Source organism: Neofelis nebulosa, chromosome 16 (assembly GCF_028018385.1).
Source record: "Neofelis nebulosa isolate mNeoNeb1 chromosome 16, mNeoNeb1.pri, whole genome shotgun sequence".
NCBI classification, from domain to species: domain Eukaryota; kingdom Metazoa; phylum Chordata; class Mammalia; order Carnivora; family Felidae; genus Neofelis; species Neofelis nebulosa.
The window spans coordinates 64,990,936-65,017,904 of record NC_080797.1 but is presented as its reverse complement, the minus strand read 5'-3'; the positions used below and the strand labels follow the sequence as shown (position 1 = coordinate 65,017,904).

The window sequence follows — 26,969 nt, the reverse complement described above, 5'->3', positions numbered from 1 at the left end:
GTATTTATTTTGAGAGAGAGAGAGAGAGCATGCACAGGGAAAGGGCAGAGAGAGAAGAGAGAGAGAGAGAATCCCAAGTAGGCTCTGCATGGTCAGCACAGAGCCTGACGCAGGGCTCCATCCCATGAACTGTGAGATCAAGACCCGAGCCCAAGTCAAGAGTTAGAAGCTTAACTGACTGAGCCACCCAGGCGCCCCTCTAAAAAGTCATTTTAAAGTAATAATTTATTTCTAACAAATAAAAGGCAAAAACTAAGTACAAATAGCCAACTATCTTTAAGAGGTTCCAAAACAATAAAGACCCTTTAGAAACATGAAAGAAAAGTTATGATCCAATGTGGTGGAAAATATCAGACAGTTATGGCATGAAAACAAGTAGGTGAGTCATCATGGGTATGAAAACACTAGAAGATAATTCACAAAAGTGACAGTAGCTGCATTAGGACCATATGATTACAGGCACATTTTTTGTCACTGTATTTATTTCCCAATCTTTCTAAAGTGTAATTCTACTACTTCTCTAATAAAACATATTGAAAAGAACTGGCTGTAGGAAGTGGTACATATAAGGCAAAATGAGGAGCATCATGTGTGATAAAGCTAATATAAAGCTAGGGAAAAATAAAGGAAAAAAGGAGCCACAGTTACACCAGATCACCAAAGAGTTTGGGAGCTAGTAGCCCAAGATCATGGAAAGTGATCTAAAATGGATGGATTTGGGGGCGCCTGGGTGGCTCAGTCGATTAAGCGTCCGACTTCGCTCAGGTCATGATCTCGCGGACCGTGAGTTCGAGCCCCATGTCGGGCCCTGTGCTGACAGCTCGGAGCCTGGAGCCTGTTTCAGATTCTGTGTCTCCCTCTCTCTGACCCTCCCCTGTTCATGCTCTGTCTCTCTCTGTCTCAAAAATCAATAAACGTTAAAAAAATTTTTTTAATAAATAAATAAAATGGGTGGATTTGAGATACAGGTAGGAGAACTCCTGGGGTTCCCCTCAATGATACCTATCGGGTGAGCTCCTGAGCTCTCTGCCCTAGATGGAGGAAGATGTAGGCAAGATTGAGGCAGAGGGGATATGTCTGAGGCAAAATTGTGGCCCGGTACACACACACACACAGACACACACACACACACACACACACACACACACACACACACACACGGTTCATTCCTGTTGCCATGCTAGTGGTTTAAGAATAATCAAAGACTTAGGGGGCGCCTGGGTGGTTCAGTTGGTTAAATGTCCAACTTCAGCTCACTGTCTGTGAGTTCAAGCCCCACGTCGGGATCTGTGCTGACAGCTCAGAGCCTGGAGCCCACTTCGGTTTCTGTGTCTCCCGCTCTCTCTGCCCCTCCCTCCCCCCTCTCTCTCTCTCAAAATAATAAATAACCATTTAAAAAAAAGAATAATCGAAGACTGAAATTCAGGGCTGAGACTTTAGGGACCATTTTATCAAAATCAGGCATTTCAGCACTGAGGAGAATGGAGCCTCGCTCCAGTTTGATCTTTCATTGAGAAGGTGGGCTAAGAGGCTTACCCACATGACCTTTGGCTGGCTTTCCTATGTCAGAACTCCCCACACACCATCCCTGTGGCTACAGAATTCTAAGGGACCCAGGCTGGGTGGTCTTTGGGGCTCCAAGCTCTTAACTCAGGAGGCAAGGACAGTATGACCAGAGTCTTTGAAGAAAAGAGCTGCCCCTGCAGCCTTGTTGCATGGAGAGGCGGTGTTGGTTCCTACCAGTGCTAGGGCACTCAGTGAGCAGTAGCCTGGCAAAGAACAGCAAATAAGACCCAAGCTGATAAGGAAGGCTGTGCCAGATATCTCATCCATCCAGAACCTTTCCCCATTTTTCTCCATCCTGCTTGGGCACCGGGGAGTCAACCTGTACAGACAATGTCAATGGCCTCCCTTAACTCCTGGCTGCTGATTGGAATTGGCTGAAAAAGTCACCAGCAGGGTATTGGGAGGCAGGAGGAGAGTGAAGTCAGTCTACTTATTCCTCAGCTTCCTCCCTTCCAGGTCACTGGGGGTCAGTGGATTCCATTTAAGGAAAGCTACAGCTCCTGCTAGGCAGCATTCTCCCCATATCCTTCGGTTCTTTTCTTCTTCTTCTCCTTCTCCTTCCCTTCCTCCTCCTCCTCCTCCTTCTTCTTCTTCTTCTTCTTCTTCTTCTTCTTCTTCTTCTTCTTCTTGAGAGAGAATTGAGAGCGTGAGCAGGGGAGGGGCAGGGGAAGAAGGAGAGAAAGAATCCCAGGCTGTCAGCACAGAGCCTGACGCGGGGCTCGATCTCAGACCCTCAGACCATGAGATCATGACCTGAGCTGAAATCAAGAGTCAGATGCTTAAACAACTGAGCCACCCAGATGCCCCCAAATCCATCCTTTCTGAGGTCCCCTTCTCTTGTCCCTCCAGTGCTAGGGATGGTAACGGCTCTATCTCTTGTCTCTTAACCTCTGTCCACAGCTTTGTAAATAGTCCCTTAACTCTTTTCAAATGATCCATTTTAAATGTGTCGTCTGTTCCCTGCCAGGACACTGACCCATATACAGAGCTGTTACCCAAACAGAACTCAGAAAGTCAGAATCCCAAGGTGTCATGAAGAGATGAAGGGAACTTCTAGGCCTTCTCTGCTACCCACACCTCACTCTTTGAACTGGTTAGCAGCTTCCTCTAAAACTCGTGACCACTATGGGTGTCTTCTTCCAGAGCTGACTCCATCCCCTTCACTGAGAGACCTCAGGAAGTCACCTCCGGCTTGACTGGGCTAGAGTTTGAGTCCCGCCTCATTCCACTGCTTACCACATGGGTGGTGTTAAATTTAACCTCTTTTGAGTTTTGTTTTCTCCACCTGCAAATGGGAATAAATCTTTCCAATAAGATTTCTCTGCAGTTGAAATGAGTTTATGTGGGTAAAGTGCTCAGCTCAAAACCCTGAGGTGAGATGGTTACTTCTGAGGTGAGATGTACACATTTTTTTAGGCTTTTAAGATTTGGGGTTTTTTTAAAGTAAGCTCTACTCCCAGTGTGGGGCTCAAACTCACGGCTCCAAGATCAAGAGTTACTCACTCTACCGACCATAATAGGCAGGTGCTCCTTTTTTAATACACTTTAGTTTCCTTAGACTTCATTACAACTTTAATTTTGAGGGGTTCCTGGATGGCTCAGTCCATAAAGCAGGCAACTCTTGATGTTGGGGTCATGAGTTTGAGACCCGTCAGGGGTAGAGTTTACTTTGAAAAAAAAAGTTTAATTTTGAAAACAATAAAAACAATTTTTAAGCAGCATTTAGTAGGTTGCTTGGCACATAGAAAGTGCTTAATGAATGTTCATTGTTATCAACATGATCATTCCAATGTCATCATCTCCATATCTCGTAACATGTCTGGGTCTCCCTACAACCTAAGGTAGAGTGCCACGCAGTCAGTTTTGCTCAGTATTACTCTGCATGCTGGCTTTATGATTGTTACCCTCCTCAAGGAGGCACCCCAAGTCCCCTTGTCCCAAGTCCAGGCCCTAGCTCTGTCTTCACATGGTGATCTCTCAGCTCTGCTGACCCATCCCTTTCAGTTGTTTTATGGGTGCTTTGTACACATCTTTTGTTGTTACACATGTGGATAGTTGTCAGCCAAAGATGTTGCAAGTGTCCTGAGGACAGCCCTAGAGGCCAGGTCTTCCATGCCCAGCTGGGAGCTTGTGCAGAGCCCAGTGCAGGACTCTATAAGAAGTGCATCTTGGGGCAAAGCCGGAAGCTCCCATGAAGCAGGGCCACCCCTCAGACAAACATCTGGGGCGGGACTGTTTGCTTCGGCTGATGAAAAGCCAAAGTCCCAGGATCTATCTTGATAAGATCAAGGAGAAAAACATTGGGATGTGATGATAACAATCCCGCGTGCATGCCCTTCACAAAATACGTTCACCCTCTCCTCCTGACAACCTCACAATGATCCTGTTGGCAAAGCAAATGTTACTTTTCACATTTCACCGAGGAGAAATTAGAGCTCAAAGAGGTTGAGATTTGCCCAGAATTACTCAAATGGTAAGTAACAGAGCTAGTATGAGAGCCCAAGTTTTCAAGCTCCTTCATACCACACATTTTGGGGGGATACTAAACATATCTTTCATCCTTCTTACCAGTACATCATGAAGTTGAGGGGTTATTTCTTCGGAGTTGACAGTCGGAATCATTGATGAGTTGATGGTTCATCAGAACCCATGGGCCTAAAAAAAAAAAAAAACAAAAAAACAAAAACAAAAAAAACCCATGGGCCTGCCGGAGACCGACACAGTACACAGTCCAGGAATACTGCCCTTAGAGGGACAGAGAGGCACTAAGAAGCAGGACAGTGTTGTCCTTTCTGCTGCTCTCTCAGGGGTTTCTTCAGGGAAGACAGGATGAAGTGGGGCCACTCAAAGCACAGCTAGAATCTGGAGTTCCTACAGAGTGGGATTTGAGACACCTTTGAACAAAATAGGAACTCTACTTGCCAAGAGACCTAAAAGAGAGCCATTTCCTCAACTTTTTTAATTTTTTTTTAATGTTTATTTGTTTTTGAGAGAGAGAGACAGCGTGAGTGGGGGGGGGGGGGGAGGCAGAGAGAGAGAGCGAGACACAGAATCCGAAACAGGTTCCAGGCTCTGAGCTGTCAGCACAGAGCCCGATGCGGGGCTCAAACTCACAAACTGCGAAATCATGACCTGAGTTGAAGTTGAATGCTTAACCGACTGAGCCACCCTGGTGTCCCATTTCTTCAACTTTTTGAGGGTTAGAATCTTCTAGGAGCAGCTAAAACTTTTATTTATTGACACCCAAGTCCAGTGAAGGCTTAAAAGTTGATTGGAGAGCAGGGAGGAAAGAGATCCATAGAGAGAAGGCAGGGTGCCTTTGAGGCCAATGAGTTGCCAAAACCGCCTCCAAAGCCCTCATGTCAGAGTCTTCCAGTTCTGGAGACAAAAGTGGAGGACTTCTCTGGATATTTGGCCCCAAAAGGCAGGGCATGGAATATTTGGTTGGCAATGGTGTGGGAAAAGTCATATCAGCCCTTTAACCTGAATCCCCTCAGACCCTTCCTCTGGCCCCTAAAGGCAGGGATGGAAATGACTTACCCAGAGCTGAGTCCCCTGCCACTCATACAACACCACCTGGTCTCTTGCCATCATGAATACGAATGCCTAGTGAGCATGTAGCATTGTTTTAAGCACTTTACAAATGTTAATTTATTTCATCCTCACAACAACTCAGAGACATATGGGTTGCATAGACCATCGATATCCCATTTTACAAATAAGGAGACCAAGGTCCAGGGAAGAGAAAGCTATTGGTAGAGCCAGAATTAGAAGCCAAGTAGTCCAACTACAGAAGTCTCCCTTGTGCAGTGAAAACGTATCAGTACCAATGTTCTGGACTTCAGAGTTTATAAAAGATTTTATCTTGGCTCTTCGGAGGTTCCCAGAGGAAAAGAAGATGTCTTACCAATTGGGGCCCAGAGAGGTAGGTGATGTGATTCACCCAAGGTCACACACCTAGTGAGAGGTCTCACTTCGCTGCCAATTAGGCACAAAATAGGTTTCTTGACCTTTGGTCAGGTCGCCCCCTCAACCCTTCCCTGGGCCAGTGGGCATAGCCCTGATTCCTACGCCAGTGGGTGGGCAGAGGGGCGGAGCGGATCGCGGCCTACAGGCCTGGGCGCTGTCCGCGGTGCTGATCCGCCCGCCGCGCCCTTGCTCGCCAAGTGGCCGGCGGGTTCCTTGGGTTTCCCTTCCAGCTCCCAGCCAAAGCCAGCTCCCTGAGTTCGGCTGCCCGCCGGGGTCCTCAGGCCTGGCTCCCGGGGCTCCTGGGGCTCCTGGAGTTTCCCCTCCCCCGACTGCGCGCCGCCAGCCTCCCCTCCCCCCGCCCCGCCCACGGCCCCTCCCCGCCAGTCCCAGGTCCCTCCCCTCCCCCCTTATCTCTCCCGCCCCCCCCGCTCCCCCCTACGGCTCGTTCGCCAGTTCCGGTCACGTTGCTGGGTGTTTACGCCTGGAGCCCGCCCCGGACCCCCCTTCGGCGCCCCGGAACCCCCCGGAGACCCGGCCCGACAGCCCCGCAGCCTCGCAGCAGCTGATGGCGCCGCAGCCCGGGCGGGTGCTGCGGAACCCCAGGCGCAGCTAGCGCGGGGAAGAAGAGCGCCTCCCCCCACCCAGCCTGGCCCGGACCCAGGGCCCTGCTGGCCAGTCGCTCCCTCAGGTCCCGAAGGTGAGGAGGCCGGTGGGCGTGGGGGGTGGACAGTGGGGGTGGCCACCGGCGGGGAGCAGCGGGGCCGGAGCTCCAGCTCCCCTGGGAGGGCTGGCGCTGGGCTGGGCACCGCAGCGCGCGGGAGGCGGACAGGACCCGCGGGCTGCTGGCAGAAGTTGTCCTCCGCCACCCGGACTCAGGTCCTTACCGGCCCTGGCGAAGAGTCCAGAGCGGCCTGAGGTCGAGCCACCGCCACCTCCTGCCACCTCCCATCACACACGTCTTTATGCCTTCCTTTCCCTGTCCTTCCTGGTACCCCTCTTCCCCGTCCTCCTTAGTCTCCATATCCCCTTCTGCCTTCTCTGGGAGTCATATTGGAGGCATAATCAGGCAGAACACCCAGACTGAAGGGGATGGGGGCTCCAGTTTCCTCATACATCCCACTCCCGTGTCCCTGGACACTCAGCTTTGCTGAGGCTGGGTGTCCTGAGATCTCTCCCCTTCAGTGGAGGGGGAACCCATAGCCTAGGGGTAACCGAGGAGGAGAGGTTCTGGAGTGGAGAGGATCACAAGACCCCTGGGGAAGATGGCTCCACCCACTGGCCGGGTGAGCCCACCTTGCAGAGTAGCAGACATTTGTCAAAGCCTGACTTCTTGTTCCCAACTCAAGTCCCTAGGAGAGCCAAGGACTTGGGGGGAGGGGGGTTACTTTCTAATACATGTACTTACTTGCCTAGGTGATTCCCAATAACACTGAACTCATTGTCCCTGTTTTACCAACATTCATTGTGCACCTGTTCCATGCAAAGGATTCCCAAAGACAAGGTCTTGCCCTTAGTAACTTTATGGCTTAGAGCAGAAGCCAGGCACCCCTGTGCACTCACACGGAGGTTGCCGGGGGGGGGGGGGGGGGGGCAGGGAAGTGTGATACATGGTAGAATGATTCCTGGGAAACACAGCAATGGAAGGGAGTCATTCCAGCTTGGTGAGGGTCAAAGAAAGGTTAGTAAGAAAGGTAGCCTTTGAGTAGGGCCTTGAAGGATGGGGCAGGTTTCAGGAGGCAGAGAGAGGGGAGAGGGATGTTCATCCATGGATATGGGGTGAGTTTGCTGTGAAAGCAAAAAAGGTAGAATCCCAAAGAAGAGGAGATCAGACTGCAAATGTGGACTGTGTTTAGATTTGAAGGACCTTAATGCAGGGTGAGCACCCAGTGGGGTGCTCCTAGTTGCCAGAAACTATAGTTGTGTCTATTGGGCAATGTACTTAACCTATCTGAGCCTGTTTCCTCATCTATGGAGTGGATATACTGATAGAACATTCAATGTAGGGTTGTTATAAACATAAATGAGTTAATATGAGTTAATATATGTAAAATGCTAAGAACAGTGCCAGCCATTTATTATTGTTATGTAAGTATTATTACCTGTGCAGTGATGATTATTATAAGTATCATTACCTGTGCCTCCATATCTGAGAAACACTTCTTGAGTTTCTGTTCTCCCACTACCCGAGGCCTCAGAGCCAGGTAGTAGAGAGGAATAAAGACTAAGAAAAATAAAGGACGTAATTTATTTATCCATTTATTACCATGCTTGCCATGTCTAATATACCTACCCTGACTATAAAAATGACAAAAATGAGTTTAACATTCTCCCCGAAACAAGAAGGCATTCTTTTTTTTTTAATTTTTTTTTTAATGTTTATTTATTGAGACAGAGCATGAACGGGGGAGGGTCAGAGAGAGAGGGAGACACAGAATCCGAAGCAGGCTCCAGGCTCCGAGCTGTCAGCACAGAGCCCGACATGGGGCTCGAACTCACGGACAGTGAGATCATGACCTGATCTGAAGTCGGACGCTTAACCGACTGAGCCACCCAGGTGCCCCAAGAAGGCATTCTTAAAGAATTTTAACAAAATGTGAATATTGAGTATTCAGAACAGTACAAGGATATTTGTTGACTCAATAAATACTTTCAGTCCCGAAGAGAAAAGAAACACGAAGAAGGAAATTGAAACTGGGACAAGAGAAGCAGTCAGGGGGTGAGGGGTGGCAGAAAATGCAAACTCCACACAAGCAGAAAGCAAGAGTCTTCAGTTCTGGTTCCTCTCCCAGCTGCTTGTCTGCCTGAGGGTGAGATGGGGCAGCAGAGGCCAGGGGACATTGAGCAGATTGAGGGAGGGGGAGTGGTTAGCCACCCAAGGAAAGACTGGACTCTAAGAGTGATGTTCAAACTTTTGATTAGCAGAAGGCTTTTCTCCAATGAATTGTCAATCATATAAAAGAGGGGTAAAAATAACAAAGCCTCTATCCCTGCCTTGTGCCTCCAACCATTTTGACAACTTCTGAGACTCCTCTGCGGAACTCTGGGCTCTATGTAGCAAAATTTGCAAACCAGTGATTAGGATGATCCCAACTGCCCCTGGAGCCCTGAGTGCTATGATTCTGCATTTTCTGTGGTTCTTCTAACCCAAAGAACTATAACAAGGGAAAGGGAAGAGAACTACAGTTTCCTATTTGCCATGTCCGTTGGAATCAGATAGCTGGCAAGAAAAGTGCGTACCCAGAAGCTTCGAAAAGACAAGCAGGAGGTGAGGTCATTTTTAGAGACCAGAAGCCCAGGCCTTAGAGAGTGAGAATTGTGTTGGGTTAGAGGGTTCCTGAGCCTGACATTTTGTCTGTAGTTGGAGACATGAGTACAGAAGCATTCTCCCAGCAACTTCCCAAGGGGAAAAATACTTGTAACTTGCAGACAGATGAGAGGCATGGTAAAAGTACCCGGGATTACCTCTATAAACTTGAACCCTGTGTTACAGGCCCCTTTTTTATTTTTAAATAGACAATTTGTTAAATGAACATTTTTCATCAAGCTAGAAAATTAAAACAAAGAAGAACTAGGAGCACAGGAGAAGGTGGGCAGGGAAACAATACAGACCCTGAGGTGGCCAGGACAGTGGACAAAGGCAAGGGACCCTTCTCACTTTAATCTGTGAGGTAGGACATCTTGGGCCGGATGTGGGGAGAAGATAAAGCTGGTAACTCTAACCCTTCAGCTGCTGCCACTGGCCTGGACCAAGTTCTCAGGCACAAGCTTCTTCTCAAGCCAGAGGTTTCCAGGACTTACTTTCCTTCTTTCTTTCTTTCTTTCTTTCTTTCTTTCTTTCTTTCTTTCTTTCTTCTTTCTGTTTATTTATTGATTTTTGAGAGAACGCAAGTGGGGGAGGGGCAGGGAGAAAATCCCAAGCAGGCCTCGTACTGCCTGCGTGGACCCCAACACAGGGCTAGAACCCACGAACTGTGAGACCTGAGCCAAAACCGAGAGTCAAAGCTTGACATACTGAGCCACCCAGGTGCCCCCAGGGCTGCATTTCTCTGGGAAAATCTGACATTTTCCTGGCTTGGGCCTGCTGAAGTGTGACAGCCGCAAATAAGAGATCTGTATTGTGGTTCCCCTTCCCCACTCCATTTCCCGCTCTCCCCCAAACAAACTAAACAATAATGTGTAAGAAAGAATATCTGCCAAGATCATTTGTGACCCAAATTTCTGCCCTGAGAAGAGCAGCCTGCCTAGTTGGAAACAAATCCTCAAGTCCTTCTGGGAAGGCTCAGAAACAGCTGGTTGGCTCAGCCTCTCACAATGGCCAGGGTCCAGTCTCCAGGGCTGTGTGGAAAAGGCTTTTACTCTTCAGAGACACTTACGTTTCAGCGGTTGGGAACAGATATTTTCTCTCTTCATCATAAGCAGAGGCCCACGTGCCTTCGTCCTCCAGGTGCGCACAGACCAGACACATAGATGCAAGAGAAGCAAGAACTCCCCCCCACACCCACATGCATGTGCACATATGTGCACTCCTCGAGGCACACACACAGACTCAGGGACATGTGCAGACACACAGGCACACACATGCCAACATAGTTTTACAGCAGCACAGACAGAGCTTCTCTGTTCCTTATGGGTTATGCACCAGTATATCTGACTGCCTACTGGACATCTATTTCTCCCCGTTTAGGTCTCTTGAACATGTCAAATCTAACATGTCTCAGGCTTCAACTTATCTCCTCTGTAAGTCTGCTCCTCCATCAGTCTGCCCAGCTCCACAAATTCACTCATTTGTACATTCCACGAGTATTTACTGAGTATATTCTATTTGCCAGATACTGTGCTAGGCACTAGGGAACGGGAGGAAACAAAACAGAGACCTTCATCTTACGTTGCCAACAGTCTGGCAGAGGAAATGGGCAAGAAACAAAATGTAATATACTCATGTGGTGATAAATTCATGGGAGAAAAACAATGCAGATTAAGGGAGTGGAGAGTGACAGAGGGTTCTATGTTAAATCAGGTAATCAGAGAAGGGCTCTGAGGAAGTAACGTTTGAGCAGAGTCCTCAATGAAGGGGAGGAATGGGCCATGAGGGTATCTGGGTGAAGGGTATTCCTGGGAGATGGGACAGCACACACAAAGTCCCTGAGGCAAGAGTGTGTGGCATATTCAGGAAACAGTAAGGAAGCTAGAGTGCCCTGGGTGGAGCCAGCAATGGAAGAGCAGTAGTAGAAGAGAGCAAACAGGGCCAGGGACAATTGTAAAGGATCTGGTAAGAATTCTGGACTAGGAATTAAGTGTGATGGGGAACTGTTGGGGGGTTTTGAGGGGGGAGCAGGGAGACGTGATCAGATGTGCTAAAGGAACTCCAGCTGCTGAATGGGAAACAAGGCAGGAGTGGAAGAGAGAAGCCAGTCACAGGCTACCACAGTGGTACATCAGAGGGATGGTGGGAGCTGGGACTAGGGTGACAGCAATGGAGATAGTGAGAACCGATTGGATTCAGGATGCACATTTTCAAAGGTTGAGACAACTGGATTTGCAGATGGATTGGCTGTGGAATATGAAGAAAGAGAGGAATTAAAGATAACTCCTAAGTTCTTGGCCTGAGAAACTGAGTGAATAGGTAAAAATCAGTGCCATTTATCAAGATGGTGAACAGTGGGCAAGAGCATGTTTTTAAGACAGATCACAAGAGTTCAGTATTGGGGCATGCAAATTTGAGGGACCCATCAGACATCCAAATGGTGGTCTTAAGCAGTCAGTCTAGCATACAGGAGAGAGTTAGTTTAGGAGTCACCATATAAATAGTAGTTACAGCCATGGGATTGGACAAGATCACCTACGGAGAAATTATAGATTAGAGAAGAGGTCCATTGTGAAAGAGGTCTAATGTGAAAGGTGAGGAAATGTAGAAAGATCCAGCAAACATATTTGAGTTGCCCAAACTGGAAAACTAGGAGACATCCCAAACATTCACCCTCCCCATCGTCATGACTTAATATAATCCATTCCCATGTGCTGCCAATTCTACCCCCAAAATACACCTGGAACCTCTCTTGGTCTTCATCTCCATCATCTGGTCCAGGCCTCTATCATCTCTCACCTTGACCACTGCTCCATTCTCCCAGCTGACCTCCCACATCCATTCTGCCCCCTCTAATCTGCCCTCCCTATAGCAGCCAGAACGATCTTTTAAAAATGCAAATCAAAACAATATTTTTTTAAAGGGGGGTACCTGGGTGGTCCAGTTGATTAAGCATCCAACTTCGGCTCAGGTCATGATCTTGCAGTTCACCAGTTCAAGCCACGTGTTGGGCTCTGTGCTGACAGCTCAGAGCCTGGACCCTGCTTTGGATTCTGTGTCTCCCTCTCTCTCTGCCCCTCCCCTGCTCATACTCTGTCTCTCTCTCTCTCTCTCTCTCTCTCTCTCAAAAATAAATAAAACATTAAAAAACTTTTTTAATGTAAATCATATAATGTCCCTCCTCTGCTTAAAATCCTTTAATAACTTCCCAATTCAGGGGTGCCTGGATGGCCCGGTTGGTTAAGCATCTGATTCCTGATCTCAGCTCAGGTCATGAGCTCATGGTTTGTGGGACTGAGCCCTGCATTGAGCTCTGCACTGTCAGTGCAGAGTCTGCTTGGGATTCTCTCTCTGTCCCTCCCCAGCTCTCTCACTCTCTCTTTCTCCCTCTCTCAGAATAAATTTAAAAACTTTAAAAATAATAATAATAATAACTTCCCAACTCATTCAGTATTAATCCAAAGTTCTTGGCATAGTTTACGAGACTATGGCCCGATCCTTCTCTTGCTAACCTCTCTTCCTGCAGCCCTCCCCTAATACCTTACACTTCAGTCCTCACTGGCATTGACAAAGTCTCTGTTCCCCGAAAAGACCATGTGAAGCACTTAGCATAAGGCTTGGCACATAATAGGCACACAGTAAATGTAAGCTATCATTATTATCCTACCTCAGGGTTTCACAAATGCTATCCACTGTCTCGAATGTTTTTCTCTTTATTCTTCTAACTTCTATCCCTCCTTCAAGTCTGTATTACTTTTCTATTGCTGCATTAAAGATTTTCATAAACTAAGTGGCTTAAAACAGTATCAGTTTGTTACCTCACAAGTTTCCAAGGATCTGGAGTCTGGCACATTTTAGCTGGGTCCTCTGCTCGAAGCCTCAAAAGGCTGAAATTAAGGCTGGCTGCATTCTCATCTGAAGGCTCAACTAGGGAAAAAACTTGGTAGGGATGCCTGGGTGGCTCAGTTGGTTAAGCGTCCAACTTCAGCTTAGGTCATGATGTCACAGTTTAAAAGTTCGAGCCCTGCATCAGGCTCTGTACCGACAGCTCAGAGCCTGGAGCCTACTTTGGATTCTGTGTCTCCCTCTCTCTCTGCCCCTCCCCTGCTTGTGCTCTGTCTCTCTCTCAAAAAATGAATAAACACTTTTTTTAAATCTATAAAAAATAAATAAAATAAAAAATTTTAATGTTCATTTATTTTGAGAGAGAGAGAGAGAGAAAGAGCATATGTGTGAGTGGGGCAGGGGCAGAGAGAGGGAGAGGGAGAATCCCAAGCAGGCTCCATGCTCAGCACAGAGCCCAACAGAGGGGCTCGATCTCATGACCTCAGCTGATATCAAGAGTCTGGTGCTTAACCAGCTGAGGCACCCAGGTGCCCCAGATTTTGTTTTTAAATAATCTCCACACCCAGTGCGGAGCTGGAACTCACAACTCTGAGATTAAGGGTCACATGCCCTACCCACTGAGTTAGCCGGCGCCCCATCCAACTCCTCTTTTAAAAAAGGACTCTGCCACCTGCCTTCAGCCCATAGAGTTCATCTTAGTATAATACACATCAGATCTTCCTCCTCTGTGACCTGGAAGAGCCCAGGGCCCTGGGTTAATTTTAAGTCAGAAAAATGGATTTGAACTGGGAGAGGGTGTGCTGTAACCATTATGCTGGTCTACCAGCTGGTGGGTGAGCTGGGATGCTGGCGGGATGGGTTTTTCCACTCCACAACTCCCTCATTTTAGCCATGAGAAAACAAAGAGCCCAGAGAGGGAGAGGGCTTGCCCAGAGTCACACACCTGGTTAAGAAGCAGGCTAGAACCTGCCTCTGTCTCTCTTTATTGACTTTGTTGCTCCATTCGTGTTCCTCCCTGAGAAACAGAAAGGCTAAAGTTACATGCAGGCAGGGGAGTGAAGCCATTTCTGTTCCTGGTTCCCTGAAGACCTCTGGTTCTTCATCTATTAAATGGGAATAATCATACTCCCCTGATGACACATGCATGAAGCTTTGGTGAGTAAACGGGGGAGAGAGCTACGGCGGTAGAATTGTCTACCTGGTGGCAACAGGAGCCCAGACTGCAGGACATTATGAGGGATCTGAGGGGGGGCAGGGCAGATGGCCCCACAAGATGTGGGCTTACCTTCTCGTCTTTCCCCCAGGTGGGGCCCAGGCCTGGGTTGCCATGGATACCGTGTCCCTGGAGCATCAGATCCAGAGTGTGCAACGCCACATCAGCTTCCTGAAAAAGGAGCAGATGGCCCTGCTTCGAGACCTGCACCTGGAGATCCTGAGGCTGCAGAAACGCTGCTCAGGTGAGGCCGGAGGGATGGTGGGCAGTGGGGGCCATCAGCAGTCATCACCATCAGCAGTCTCTGATGGAGTGCCCCCCATGAGCCTCCCTAAACCTCACAACAGACCTGCCAGGTGAGGGTCACACCCCTTTTTCTGATGAGGAAACTTGTCTTGGGGAGATGAGACACGAGTTTTAGAGCAAAGGGCTCTGGTTCAGTAGCAGAAGAAAACCTGGGAGCCATTCTTAGGGATTCCTGTCCTTTGCCACTAAGTGTTCATCAAGCACTTCCCAAACCTTGCAAGCCCTCAAGCTAGTTGGGGAGATACACACACAGGATAGTTGGGGGCGGGGGGGGGGGGGGGATAACATTTAGACTTACAGAAAATGAAGAGGCCCGGGGCGCCTGGGTGGCTCAGTCAGTTGAGCTCCCAACTCTTGGTTTCGGCTCAGGTCATGATCTCACGGTTCATGGGTTCAAGCTCCATGCCGGGCTCCGCACTGCCAGCACGGAGCCTGCTTGGGATCCTCTCTCTCTCCCTCTTTCTCTCTCTCTGCCCCTCCCCCGTGCTTGCTCTCACACTCTCTCGCTCTCTCTCTCTCTCTCTCAAAATAAATAAAATTAAAAATTAAAAAAAAGAAAAGAAAATGAAGAGGGCCAGTGAGAGGTCATGGGTAGGATCATGTTCAGCCTAAGGTGTGGGTGATAAAGGAGACCAGGCACCCCAGGCTGCCCAGAGGAGGGAGCATTTCCACTCCCTGAGGCTGAGATGTAGACCTGCTGAGACACTACGGGGGAATGAGGGTGGAGAAAGCATTCCAAATGAAGCAAATAGCGTGGCAAAGTCCAGAAGGTAGGAAATCGAAAGCTCGGGGAAAGTTCTATTTGACTGGATAAAGCTGTGCTTAAGGCTGGAGAGAAATACAGCTGGAGCCACATGACAGAAGACCTTGACAAGTATCAGGACAGCTAAGAAGTTTGGCCTGTCCTCCTGGGTAGTGGGGAGCCCCTGAAGGTTTCTGAGTAGCATCATGCTCTTTAAAAAACTCAGCAGTTGTGTGAATTGGAGGGGGAGGGAGGCAGGGATACCAGTGATGAAACTGATGCAGTGGTCGAGGGGAGAGATGAAAGGGGCAGAAAGGGGAAGACCAGTGGGAGACAGGGTGAAGGGAAGGACTTGACAACCAACTGGATTTGTAAACAAGACAGAAGGAGGTACCAATAATGAAGCCAAATGCCAGCCCTGACCTCTGCTCTTGGACTTCAGGCTTCAGCTGCCCAGCCCTCTCAGAGGCTGGGCTCTGGCCCAAGTGCTCATCCAGGCCGAGTCCCCAAGTACAGGTGTTAATTTTTTTTTTTTCAACGTTTTTTATTTATTTTTGGGACAGAGAGAGACAGAGCATGAACGGGGGAGGGGCAGAGAGAGAGGGAGACACAGAATCGGAAACAGGCTCCAGGCTCCGAGCCATCAGCCCAGAGCCTGACGCGGGGCTCGAACTCACGGACTGCGAGATCGTGACCTGGCTGAAGTCGGACGCTTAACCGACTGCGCCACCCAGGCGCCCCAAGTACAGGTGTTAGAGGCAATGACTCATGGAATGGGTCACCTGAAACAGCCCAACCTCTTTCTTATACAACTAGATAAACTGAGACCCAAAGAGAGAGAGAGGGAGAGAGAGCACGCACACCACACAATATGTCAGTGACACAGCCAAGATTAGACCCCAGAGCTGTAGACTCCCAGCTGTGCCTGCCTCTTGCAGCTTTCTGCATACTCTCTCCCCAAGATGCTCAGATTTCTACCTCCCTCCCAGCCTCTGCTCATGGGAGGCTCCCCATTCTCCAGAGGGAAATTCAGTGACCTGCCTGGCTTCTCACTCTGGCTTCAGAGACTGGTCGTCCTGACTCTCGGCCCCCACGCTGTCCTTGGCTCCATATACAGATTCAGCTGCTACATTCCTAGGCCAGGCTCCCTGCAATCTCCCCGGAAGCCTGGATGGCATCAGGAGCCAGTCCATGGGTCAGAAATGGCCCATGCAGACTCACTCCTGCCTGATGCCACTTTCTCATTGCAATAACAACATTAAAGGAAAATCAAGATGAGTGGACCCTAAGACCCTATAGCTCTTGCCCTGATTTCTTTTTGCTTTGCCCGAATTCTGAAGACCTGGGTCCTTCCACTCAGGACACAGGCCAGGATCCCAAAAAAGTGTAATAGGCAGGAACAACCCCCACCACCCTCCTCAGCCTGCTATGGGACTGCAGCCTCTCGGTTATTGATTCAGGAGATAAAAATAACACTGGGTTGGCCTGAAGCAGCCACTACTGGGGCTGAAATACCTGAATAAGGCCCTTCTTCCAACGGGTGGAAGAAAGAGGAGAAAGGAACAGAAAAAAGAAAATTTTTTTCAAGGGGATTAAACAGGGACTTAGATGGATGCCTGGTTGGCTCAGTCAGTAGCATACGACTCTTAATCTTAGGGTCATGAGTTCAAGCCCCATATTGAGCATGGAACCTAGTTTTAAAAATAAAACAAATTAAGGGGCGCCTGGGTGTCTCAGTTGGTTAAGTGTGCAACTTTGGCTCAGGTCATGATCTCACAGTTTGTGAGTTCAGGCCCTGTATCGGGCTCTGTGCTGACAGCTCACAGCCTGGAGCCTGCTTCAGATTCTGTCTCTCCCTCTCTCTCTACCCCTCCCCCACTCATGCTTTGTCTCTCTCTCTCTCTCTCAAAATTAAGTAAACATTAGGGGCGCCTGGGTGGTGCAGTCGGTTAAGCGTCCGACTTCAGCCAGGTCACGATCTCGCGGTCCGTGAGTTCGAGCCCCGCGTCGGGCTCTGGGCTGATGGCTCAGAGCCTGGAGCCTGTTTCCGATTCTGTGTCTCCCTCTCTCTCTGCCCCTCCCCCGTTCATGCTCTGTCTCTCTCTGTCCCCAAAATAAATAAAAAATGTTGAAAAAAAAAATTTAATAAAAAAAAAAATAAGTAAACATTAAAAAAACTTTTTTAATAAAAAAATAAATTTATACATATACACTTATATACATATATGTATATATATGTATGTGTGTATATATATACACATATATGTATGTATATATGTACATGCATATACATATGTAAACAGGGAGGGTGCCTGGGTAGCTCAGTCAGTTAAGTGTCTGACTCTTGATTTTGGTTCAGATGATGATCTTATGGTTTGTGAGATCAGGGTCTGAGCTGATAGCATGGAGCCTGCTTGGGATTCTCTCTCCCTCTCTCTCTGTGCCCCTCCCCTGCTCATGATCATACTCTCTTTCTAAATAAATAATAAACTTTAAAAAATACAAAAATAAACAAGGACTCAGAGGCTGGGAAGCGGATGGGAGAGGGGATGAGCTAGTATAGGAACCAAGTGGGCAGGGCTTCAGAAAGAGCCTGCCAAAAAGGGATGGCACTCAAAATGAAGGGGTTCTAAGAGGTGGGTGGGCATATTCTGGTTGGTGGGGCAGCCTGGATGATAACAAGATCTGTCCCGTGTATTCAGCACTGACTCAGCCCTGGGTTGGGCCCTCTGTTTATTTCTCTAATTTAATCCTAGCAATAGCCCTTTGAGAGGCAGGTGCAATTTTGTCCCCATTTCACAGATGAGAAAACTGAAGCCCAGAGAGGTGCTGTCACTGGCCCAAGGTCACACAGGGTATCTGACCTCACTGCATGCCCTTCTAAAGGGAAGATGGGCAGGGAGATTTGATGGATGGGGGAGTGGAGCCCAACTAGGATTCTATCTCCCCTCCCCCAACTTCCTGGTTAAGAGTGAAACCAGCCCCACAGGGAGTTAGTGGCAGAGCCAAAATCCCTTGAGCTACTCCAGGGCCTTGCAGGAGGGGCCAAATTGGCTCCAGGAAGCCCTGGAGGGTGGAGGCACCAGGGTCCTCCCTGGGGCTCCAGGAAGGAGGTTCAGACTCAGGTCACAGCAAAAAGCCCTAGCAACAGTTGGCCTCCCAAGGGAAGAGCCAGGTGAGGGCCCCACAAGACTAGACTGTGTAGGTGCTGTGGGCATTGATGCCAGAGATGTGCTACCTTATCCCACTCCCAAGTTCACACTTCCTTTAGGCATCTGACTGCACCCCTGCAGGAACACACACGTGCTCCAGGACAGGTGGTTTCTGTCACCAGTTGCTGCTGGGCTCCATCCTGCCCTTTTCCCAGCTTTTGAGCCTTGGTGGAGTCCAGGGCGCTGGGGTGGGGCTGAAAAAATGATCAAACTCAGCTGACTGAGGAGCAGAACATTCTGGGCTGTGAGGAATGGGGACTGGGCAGACAGGGAGGTCCCCCCCCGCCCCCGTGGTGGCTGGGCTGCCAGTGAGAGCCCAGGAGGAAACCTCTCCTACACCTCCTACACCGTTCCCTTAGCGGACTGACCCCGCCCCCTCAGCATAAGCCAAGTGCCATTCAGGACTTCTGTCACCAGGTGGCGCTATCCCCCTTGAAGCCCCTCTTCTTACCCTGTGGAATATGGCGGAAAACAGCGCTGAAAAACGAGCTGGACTGATGTTCAGAAAATAACACAGGCACGACAGTACTGGCTGTGAAAATAGTGAAACGCATGTGCCCTATTGGTAAATAGCCACTGTCCTGAGTCCCCCTCCAGTCCCTGCAAGCAGCCCAGACACTTCGCACGTGCACCAACTAAACACTAAAGGGGCTGTGCCCTGCACAGCAGGGGTCTTCCAGAATGGCTCTGATTTGTCCTCATGTTAGATATTTTATGTTACCTCTGGGAAGGAGCTAGTACTCCCCCCCAGGCCCAAAAGCAAACCAGGCTCCTCAGTCCCACAGGGATGAGCTAACCTCCAAACACAGGCCACTGCACTTGCACTGGAAAGATCTCTGGGCTTAGAATCAGGCCAATCAGGCTCAGGCTGTGCCTTGCACCTGTCTTCACTTCTTCCCCTCACTGGACTGCAGTAAAATAGGTAAGGGAGATGGTTTAGATGGTTTCTAAGGATGCTAATATTGTCACTTTTACTGAGCTGTGATTCCCTGATATCTCTCTCTCTCTCTCTCTCTCTCTCTCTCTCTCTCACACACACACACACACACACACACACACACACACACACACACACCACTACCTTTTATTTTCTTTCCCCACAGAACTGACTCATGACCTGGAGATGAGAGAGGCCCAATCTCACCAGCAAGGTAAGAGAAGGATGACTGGTGGGGAAATAGCATGGGGGCCCAACAGGTTACCTTTTCCCCACCACTTGGTAGGACCCAAGCCTTCTCTGTCCCCAGTCCAGACTTGGGGGACTGCCACTCCTCAGCTTCTTCAGCAGAGTGAAGGATGTCAGCCCCACTTACCTACTCATCTGGGTGACATTGTGCAGTGAACAACCTGTACCACCATACCTTGTATCCATGTCTCTGTTCAAAGTAGGAAAATGAAGGCAGGAAGGAAATGGTATCTTGGAAGTCCACCTGATCAACCTCATTGCTTTCTGTGACCCACCTCCCTAATCCTTCCCATCCTTGCATAATTGATCTCTACAGTCAGTGTCCACACCCTCCAAGATGCTGAATGCTGAGATGCAACACAATGGCAATGGAGTCCATGGCTTCAAGGAACATTGTCTAGATGAGGAGAAAAAAGAAACACGTCAGCAAATCCTTCATTTTCCAAAAGCGTGACTTCTTGCCATTGTAGCAATTCCACTAAAATATCTGTTTACAGATTATTACTTCACCCATAAAATGGAGGTGGGGGGGGAGATGGTGTTCAATGGAGATGAAGTTTCAGTTTTGCAAAACTCACAACAATGTGAGTTTACTTTACACTACTGAGCTGTACATTTAAAAATGGTTAAGAAGGTAAACTTTATGTTGTTTTTTTGCTACAATTGAAACATTTTTTTTTAAGGGAGGGGTTCCATCGTTGAGATCTTAATCACCAAAGTTATATGATCTCTGAGAACTGGATGTTATCCATCATCTCCAAGTGCAAGACATGGAGAGGGACTGAGTGAATGCTTAATTTAAAATGAATCACTATGTAGTCTTTCTTAGCAGAGAGGAAGTTAGCTGGGAATGGACCCCCTGCCATACTGATGTGCTGCTCATAGATGAAGAGCACCTGGGTGGCTCAGTTGGTTGAATGTTGAGCATCCGCCTCTTGATTTTGGCTCAGGCCATGATCCCAGGGTTGTAGGACCGAGCCCCATGTTGGGCACCGCAGTAAGCATGGAACCTACTTGAGATTCTCTCTCTCTCCCTGTGCCCCTCTCCCTTTTGGGCACTCTCTGTCTAAAAAAAAAAAAAAAAAAAAAAAAAAAAAAGGCTACATACAAGACCAAGACTTAGGTATGGAGAAGGGTGGAAATTTTAAGTAAAATACTGAAAACCCTACAAATCCTTCCCATATTTGTTCATAAAGTTCTAAACATTTATAGACTTGAACGAATTCTACCTACTTGTTTAAGTGGCAACAGGGGCAACCTCTTCATGCTTGAGTGCTTGGAGGAAGGAGGCATACATCCCAAACACCAGTTCTGTGACAACAGCAACCTTCACCCCACCTCTGAAAGGGTTTCCTTCCTCTGAAAGGGTTTCTGGGGTCATCTGAGCTCAAGGAACTGCCCAGCATCCTGGTTTTTGTCCTCTCTCAGGGGGGTGGACAGCTCCCTTTCTTTGTCCTCCTACCATTTGGCTGGTTTTCATATCCTTTCCTGAGTCACCTTTTTGGCTACCTTTTGTCACCTTTCAGCCATCTATGTCTCTACAATCGCTCACATGTGTTAATCCCAGGATATGTTGCCGGCTGAAATGGAAAGAATTAGGATCCAGGAGGCAGGGGTCCTCAACTCTGGGGGCACATTAGAATCACCTGGGAACATTGAAGAAGTACCAGTTCCCAGGTCCAATCCCAGAGATCCTGATTCAATTGGTCTTTGTTAGGGCCCAGGAAACTATGTTTTAAAGCTCTCTGGGTTGTTCCAATATATATACAGTGTTGAAACCTTGGGCAAAGGCAAACAATAAAGAAGTAACACAAAAGAAATTACAAAATGTAACAAATGCCCTATGAAAGAAACAGCAAGGTTCAGGGCACACTAATTGCCCTTTCTCACCCACATTCCCAGGTCCCAAGTCTTTCAGTCTCTCACTTTTGCATGTCTCTCCTACCTCCTACCGCGGATGGGGCTTTTGTACAAGTTGTTCCTCTCTGCACAGCACCCTTCTCTCTCCTCTTCACTGCTTAACTCCAGCTCATTCTTCCAACTCATCCTCGCCTAAGTGGTTCTTCTGCTGAAAAGCATGAAGGTCACAGTATCCAGTTAGCATCCGTACACCAAGCCCTCTCCACAAAAAAGGTGCACTCTCGCAGCCCCGCGGAGGAGCTCCCTCGGGGGAGGACAATACAAAAGGAGGGGGCGGTTGGGCGGGGTAGGGGAGCTGGGGCATGTCAGCCCCACTTACCTACTCATCTGGGTGACATTGTGCAGTGAACAACCTGTACCACCATACCTTGTATCCATGTATGGCATTGGCACATGTCACTGATGCAACCTCACATGCATTTGTGATTATGCACTATACCTCTCCCACTATGCTTTCTGTAAGCTTCATGAGGAATGTTTTATTATCCACCATATCCCCAGTGCCTAGCACAATGCATATAGTAAGGGCTCAACAAATATTTGTGGGTGTGCATGAATACTGGTCGGGGAGGGTTTTGCATTTCAGCTGAGACCTGAAGAATTAGAGGAGAGACCAGGCGGTAGGATAGGTGCCAGGGCCCCGAGGAAGCGAAAGGCCTGTGTAGCCGACGAGTGGGAGTGAGGGAGAGCGCGGCCGGACGGGTGGTCGGGGAGGTGCCGGGCTCTGTAACGTGGCTCGGCGAGCTGTGCAGGGTCGGCCAGGCGGAGACCGTCACCTCTCCTCTCCATCTCCCTTCTCCAGAGGCGGCGTCCCGGGAGCTGGAGAGCAAGTGCCGCGCACTGGAGTCGCAGCTGGCGGCGCGGGCGGCCGCCAACGCCGAGCTTCGGCGGGAGGTGGCGCAGCGCGAGGCGCTGGTGTCTGCGCTGCGCTGCAGCCTGCGCACGGAGGAGCGCCGCTTCCTGGAGGAGCTGCGGCGCCGCAGCCACCGCGCCACGGTGCTGGGCACCGAGCTGCAGAAGCACACCGAGGCGGCCGCCTACCTCTCCTGCCAGCTGCACGCGGCGCGCCAGAGACTGCAGACTCCGCGCCCGGGCCCCGCCGCCGCCGCCGCCACCGAGCCCCGGCCCCGCCGGCGCGCACAGCGGGCCCGCCGGCCGCCCGCCGCCGAGGCCGCCGCCAAGGGCCCGGGCCGGGACTGGGCCGCCTGGGACCGCGCGGCCCGCGCCCTGGACGACATCGACCCCATGCCCGATCCCGCGCTCTTCCTCTACGCCCGGAGGCCCCCGCGGCCTAGCGGCCGTAGCCCGCGCCAGCCGCCTCCCCAGGAGCCCCCGGACCGAGCCGGCCCGCCGGCCGCGCGCAGCCCGCCCAGCGCGCCCGCGGAGCCGGAATAGGCGCGGGGCTGCGGGGTGGGGAGTGGGGAAGGCCGGCCCGGCCTCCGGCTAGGGACGCAGCTCGGGCCGCGCACGCACGTCCCGGGGGCCGCGGGAGCCGGCGCTCCTCCTGGGAGCGGACGGAGGCGGCCCCAGCTCCCCTACCCCGCCCAACCGCCCCCGCCTTTTGTATTGTCCTCCCCCGAGGGAGCTCCTCCGCGGGGCTGCGAGAGTGCACCTTTTTTGTGGAGAGGGCTTGGTGTACGGATGCTGATCAGTTCTCCACCCTGTTGCAGAGAGGGGAGGGGGCGGAGGTCATGCCCTGCCCTGGGAAAGCTGACAATCGTTGGACGGGAGGGGGAAGGCTGGGCTGGCCTACAAAAGGAACGCAGTGGCACTTAGCACCCCTAGGCCTCCCAGCTCCCCCCTCGGGCCTCCCCCAGCCCCGCACGGCTGCCCTGCCCGCCAAGCCTTCCTTAGAGGGGAGGCTCGAGCTAGGGGCTAGCGGCTGGACCTTTTTCCTCTGATGCCGCTTCTCCTACCCCTACCCTGCTGATAGGTCCTTACCGGTGAGCACCCAACACTTTAGAGGCATTTCCTGCCAGAGCCCCTGGTAGGGAAATTGTGACGTGATGGAAGTTTGAACTTCTGGAAGGTAGCACCCATAGACCCTTGGAGAGCACCCGTACAGAACGGGTTTGGTGACAGAACCTGGTCTAGAGCTGTCTCCAGTTCAGTCCTTTCCCAGGATGCTCATCTAATATTTAGACCCCGGAGCTGCGCTAGGGAAGCGAGGGGGACACTCCTGAGTCCCGTACGGACATACGTACGGCTGTGGAAGGGCACAAAAGGCCGTCCCCTTCCGGATGCAGCTGGGAACCTGAAGGCTGCCTTGGGAGCTTTCCTAGTCCTGTTTATTGGTGCTAATTTTGCCCAGCTGCACCCAGAGCCGGGAAGAAGGGCCGGGTTCTTGGAAGTGGACGTAGTTGAGAGAGGTTTGAGTTTGCTGGGGTGGGGCGAAGGTAGGAGCACAGGTTAGTCCCCAGGCTGGTCCCCTCTAGGGATGCCCCCGATCCTACCAGAACTGACAGTGGCCGGGTGCATCTGTCTAGGATAGCCAGTGGTGAAATGGCAAATGAGACACCCCACATCCTAACTACTTGCCCCCAGCTCCCCTCTCCTGACCAAAGGCAGGAAATGCAGTTCTGGTCTAGCGTGGCCCCCACCCCAAGCCCAACCCCTAGAAAGACAAACCCCTAGAGCCCCTTCCCCCATGCCATGCCTCCTCTGATGGTCCTAAGTGCCTGTGAGGTCTTCCAGGGGCTGCTGAGGGAGGGTGGGGGGCAGGGAGAAGCCCTTACCTCTGTCACAAGTAGCGCGTCCTGGCAGATCCTGTCCTGAGGCTGAGCATTCTGTGTGTCACCCAGGATCTGGGAGTTGAGCAGAGCCAGTCTCCAGGGGCGGTGAACCCTTCTTCCATCACCGTCCCTGTGATGAACAGGGGGAACCCCCATTCCTGTCCTCTTTCACTATGTTGGAGGGAGTGGGATATCCCCAAGAATCAAAACCAGTGAGCACACTCTGGGCCCCCACAAATATGCTGTCCTTTCCCAGCTGATTGCACTCAGGACTGCTGAGACCACTGCACAATAACTGGGCCTCATCTGGGCATCCAGCCCCTGGAATGCAGATGCCCAAGGTGTGGATGCCCTTAGGACAGACAGGACAGACAGTGCTCTCTCTCACTCAGTCTCCATTGGGCCACAATGTTGGCCTGGAGTCCTTGCTCTGCCCTGGCCTCTTACCCTTCTCTCCTGCCCCGTGGTTGTGCCTCTGCCCTCCGTGTCCCCCCTCAAGTGTGTGTGACTCACTGTACCCCTGGTCCCATTGCCTCCCTTTCAGAGGTGCCTGTGTGAGGAGGCCTCTCTCCTCTCTTGGCTGCACTCTCCTGAAGGGACCCAAAGGACTGTGGGAAGGAGGGAAAGGGTGTCTTTCTAGAGCAACCCACCTAGATCCTGAGCTTCCACAATCACACTTTTGGGGTAAACAGGGTGACTTTGTTATGTTGATTCTTCTACAGAGATGGTGAAGTACTTTATCCACCCCCTCCCCCCAACCCTGCCCACCTACTAAAAGCCATAGCTATGCCTGCCTGGCCTCCCCCAGCTCTATAGCAATAGCCCTTCCCCTTCCTTCCTGGGTACCCAGGGTGTCTAGCCAGGGGGCCTCCACCACACCCCTCCCCCAGGGAGCCTCCGGCAGCTTGTCTGCCTCTCCCCAAGTAACCCCATCAGCACCTCCAAACTCCTGTCCCTCTTCTAGCAACCAGAGATAATGACAATTATTTGTGGGGTGCTTGGAGATCCCCCAGATGAAAGGTTCTGAGTGCTGGCTGACTTGCTGACTCTCACCTGAGGTGTTGAGTGTCTGGGAAAGGAAATAAGCCAACCCTCCTCCTCCACTTAGCAAGCTGGGGGGAGGGGCTGAGGGCTGAGGCAGATGGAGGGTTCCAATTTTAACCAATTCCTCTTCCCCATTCTTCTAGAAATAACGGACTGAGGACTTCCCTCTCTCCACCTGCCCCACATGCAGCAGAATGGGACTGGGAGTCAGTAGCCTGCCCTTGGCCTAGGAGCCCCAAATTCTTTAGCCTCCAGCTCTCTCCCTCTCCTAGCCTGGGGGACCCACACTGCCAAAGGAAAGACCACTTCCCATGAGCCCCTGGAATGTGTGGGTGACTAGAAGGGAAAGGATCGTGTCTCCTCCCCGCTCCACTCTTCTCTGCAGCACCATGAGTCCCCATTGGGGAGGGGCATGCTGACAAGAACACTCAGGGCCCCCCCCCAGCCCCCGCCTCGAGGTGGAGTTCCAGCCACACACCAAGTATGGATAGACCCAGGAAGGAGAGCTGCAAGTGGGGACCCCACCCTGTTCTGGAAGCCAGCCAGGGACAAGTGGCCAATGCAGCATGAGACTCTATACCCCTGCCCCCCATATCCCACCCACAGTGGCCTGCAGATTGGGGGACCACTCCAGGGCTGAAATGGGGTAGCCCTTCCCCAAGCCAGCAGCAGAGTAGAGGTCTCCCCATGGAGAAGAGGGAGGCCAGGAGGGTGTGGAACAGCATCTCCTTAGTGCAAAGAGCTGGGGATCTCTAAGCACCCTCTCCCTGAGGTGCCAGCCTTGAATAGGGACATGCAGGGCTTCCACACCACCTGGCAGGAGCCCCATTGGTGGGGCAGAGGGATCCTGCTCCAAATTCTCTGTTGGCTGCGCTTTTTAATCCAATGCTTTTCAGAGTGTATTCACTCACCTACAGAAATAGAGCCCTGTGCTTTAGGGGTGACTGTCATATGCCTTATTCTTAATAAAATATCTGAAAAACACACACGTCAGACCTCTTCTCTGTGGGCACTCTGCCCTACCCGACCTCTGTGCCTGCAGGAGTGGGAGAGGATGTGGAGGACATGGTGGTTTGGGAGGCCGCCTGTGGGTTAGGTGAAGTCTGGGAGCTGAAACTTGGAGTCTTCTCACTGGATATTCCTCACAGGCATAAGGCACTCATCTGAGGCGTCCCAATGCTCAGGCTAGCCCTGTCCCTCTCCCCATGGTACCCCAAACCGAATGAACAAATGAGACCTTAGATCTGAAGCTTCTGACTAGCTTTGGGAGAGAGAGACCGGAAGGCCTCCAGGCCTGGAATTGCCCAATGTCTTGGCAGGGAAGAGTCCTGCGGTTCTGGCATCTTTGGCCACGCTGGTTCCCCTTTCCTGACACCCACGCCCATCTGATCCGGCTGCAAGAAGCCCAGCATCCAGAGATGAGCCCTATTCTTATCTTCCACTAATGAGGGTTATCCTGAGACTGCATTCCGGGAGCTCAGCACACCCAGCCCCACAAGGATTTAAGCCCGTGCGTTTTCCGTATGGGTCTATGTTGTGGAGAAAAAGCAGCAGCTCTACATTCGGGGGATTCGGGGGAAATAATGGTTTGCCTGCAACCTTTCTGATAATAGGACCCATTGCTTCCTTTTGGGGAACTGCTCTCCTGCCATCTCAGATCCCCGTGTTGGGGAGGGGGCGGGCGCTGACTCTACCCACGTGACCCAGGTAAAGTAAGGCACACTGATTGGTTTGGAGATGGGCTCGTGACTCAGTATGAGCCAATGAGACTCAATCTCAGGACTTCCGCTGGAGCCATTCATTCAACACACCAAGTTAGATGCTAGGGATCCATCAGTGAACAAAACAGGACTATAGGGAAAGAGACACGCGAGTGGCTAAATGGCGGAATATCAGCCTGGAGGTCTGGCGTGTTGTTTGCTATCGCAA

At 50.8% G+C, this 26,969-nt stretch overlaps 1 protein-coding gene across 1 annotated transcript; it reads left to right on the top strand.

Annotated features, from left to right (window-relative positions):
• The first annotated feature begins 5,973 nt into the window (after positions 1 to 5,973).
• Positions 5,974 to 26,026, top strand: CCDC92B (coiled-coil domain containing 92B). Its single transcript, XM_058703665.1, has 4 exons — positions 5,974 to 6,232; positions 13,990 to 14,142; positions 19,262 to 19,309; positions 22,067 to 26,026. The coding sequence occupies exons 2-4, from the start codon at positions 14,013 to 14,015 to the stop codon at positions 22,657 to 22,659; spliced, it is 771 nt and encodes a 256-aa protein (XP_058559648.1). The 5' UTR covers positions 5,974 to 6,232; positions 13,990 to 14,012; the 3' UTR covers positions 22,660 to 26,026.
• The last annotated feature ends 943 nt before the right edge of the window (positions 26,027 to 26,969 follow it).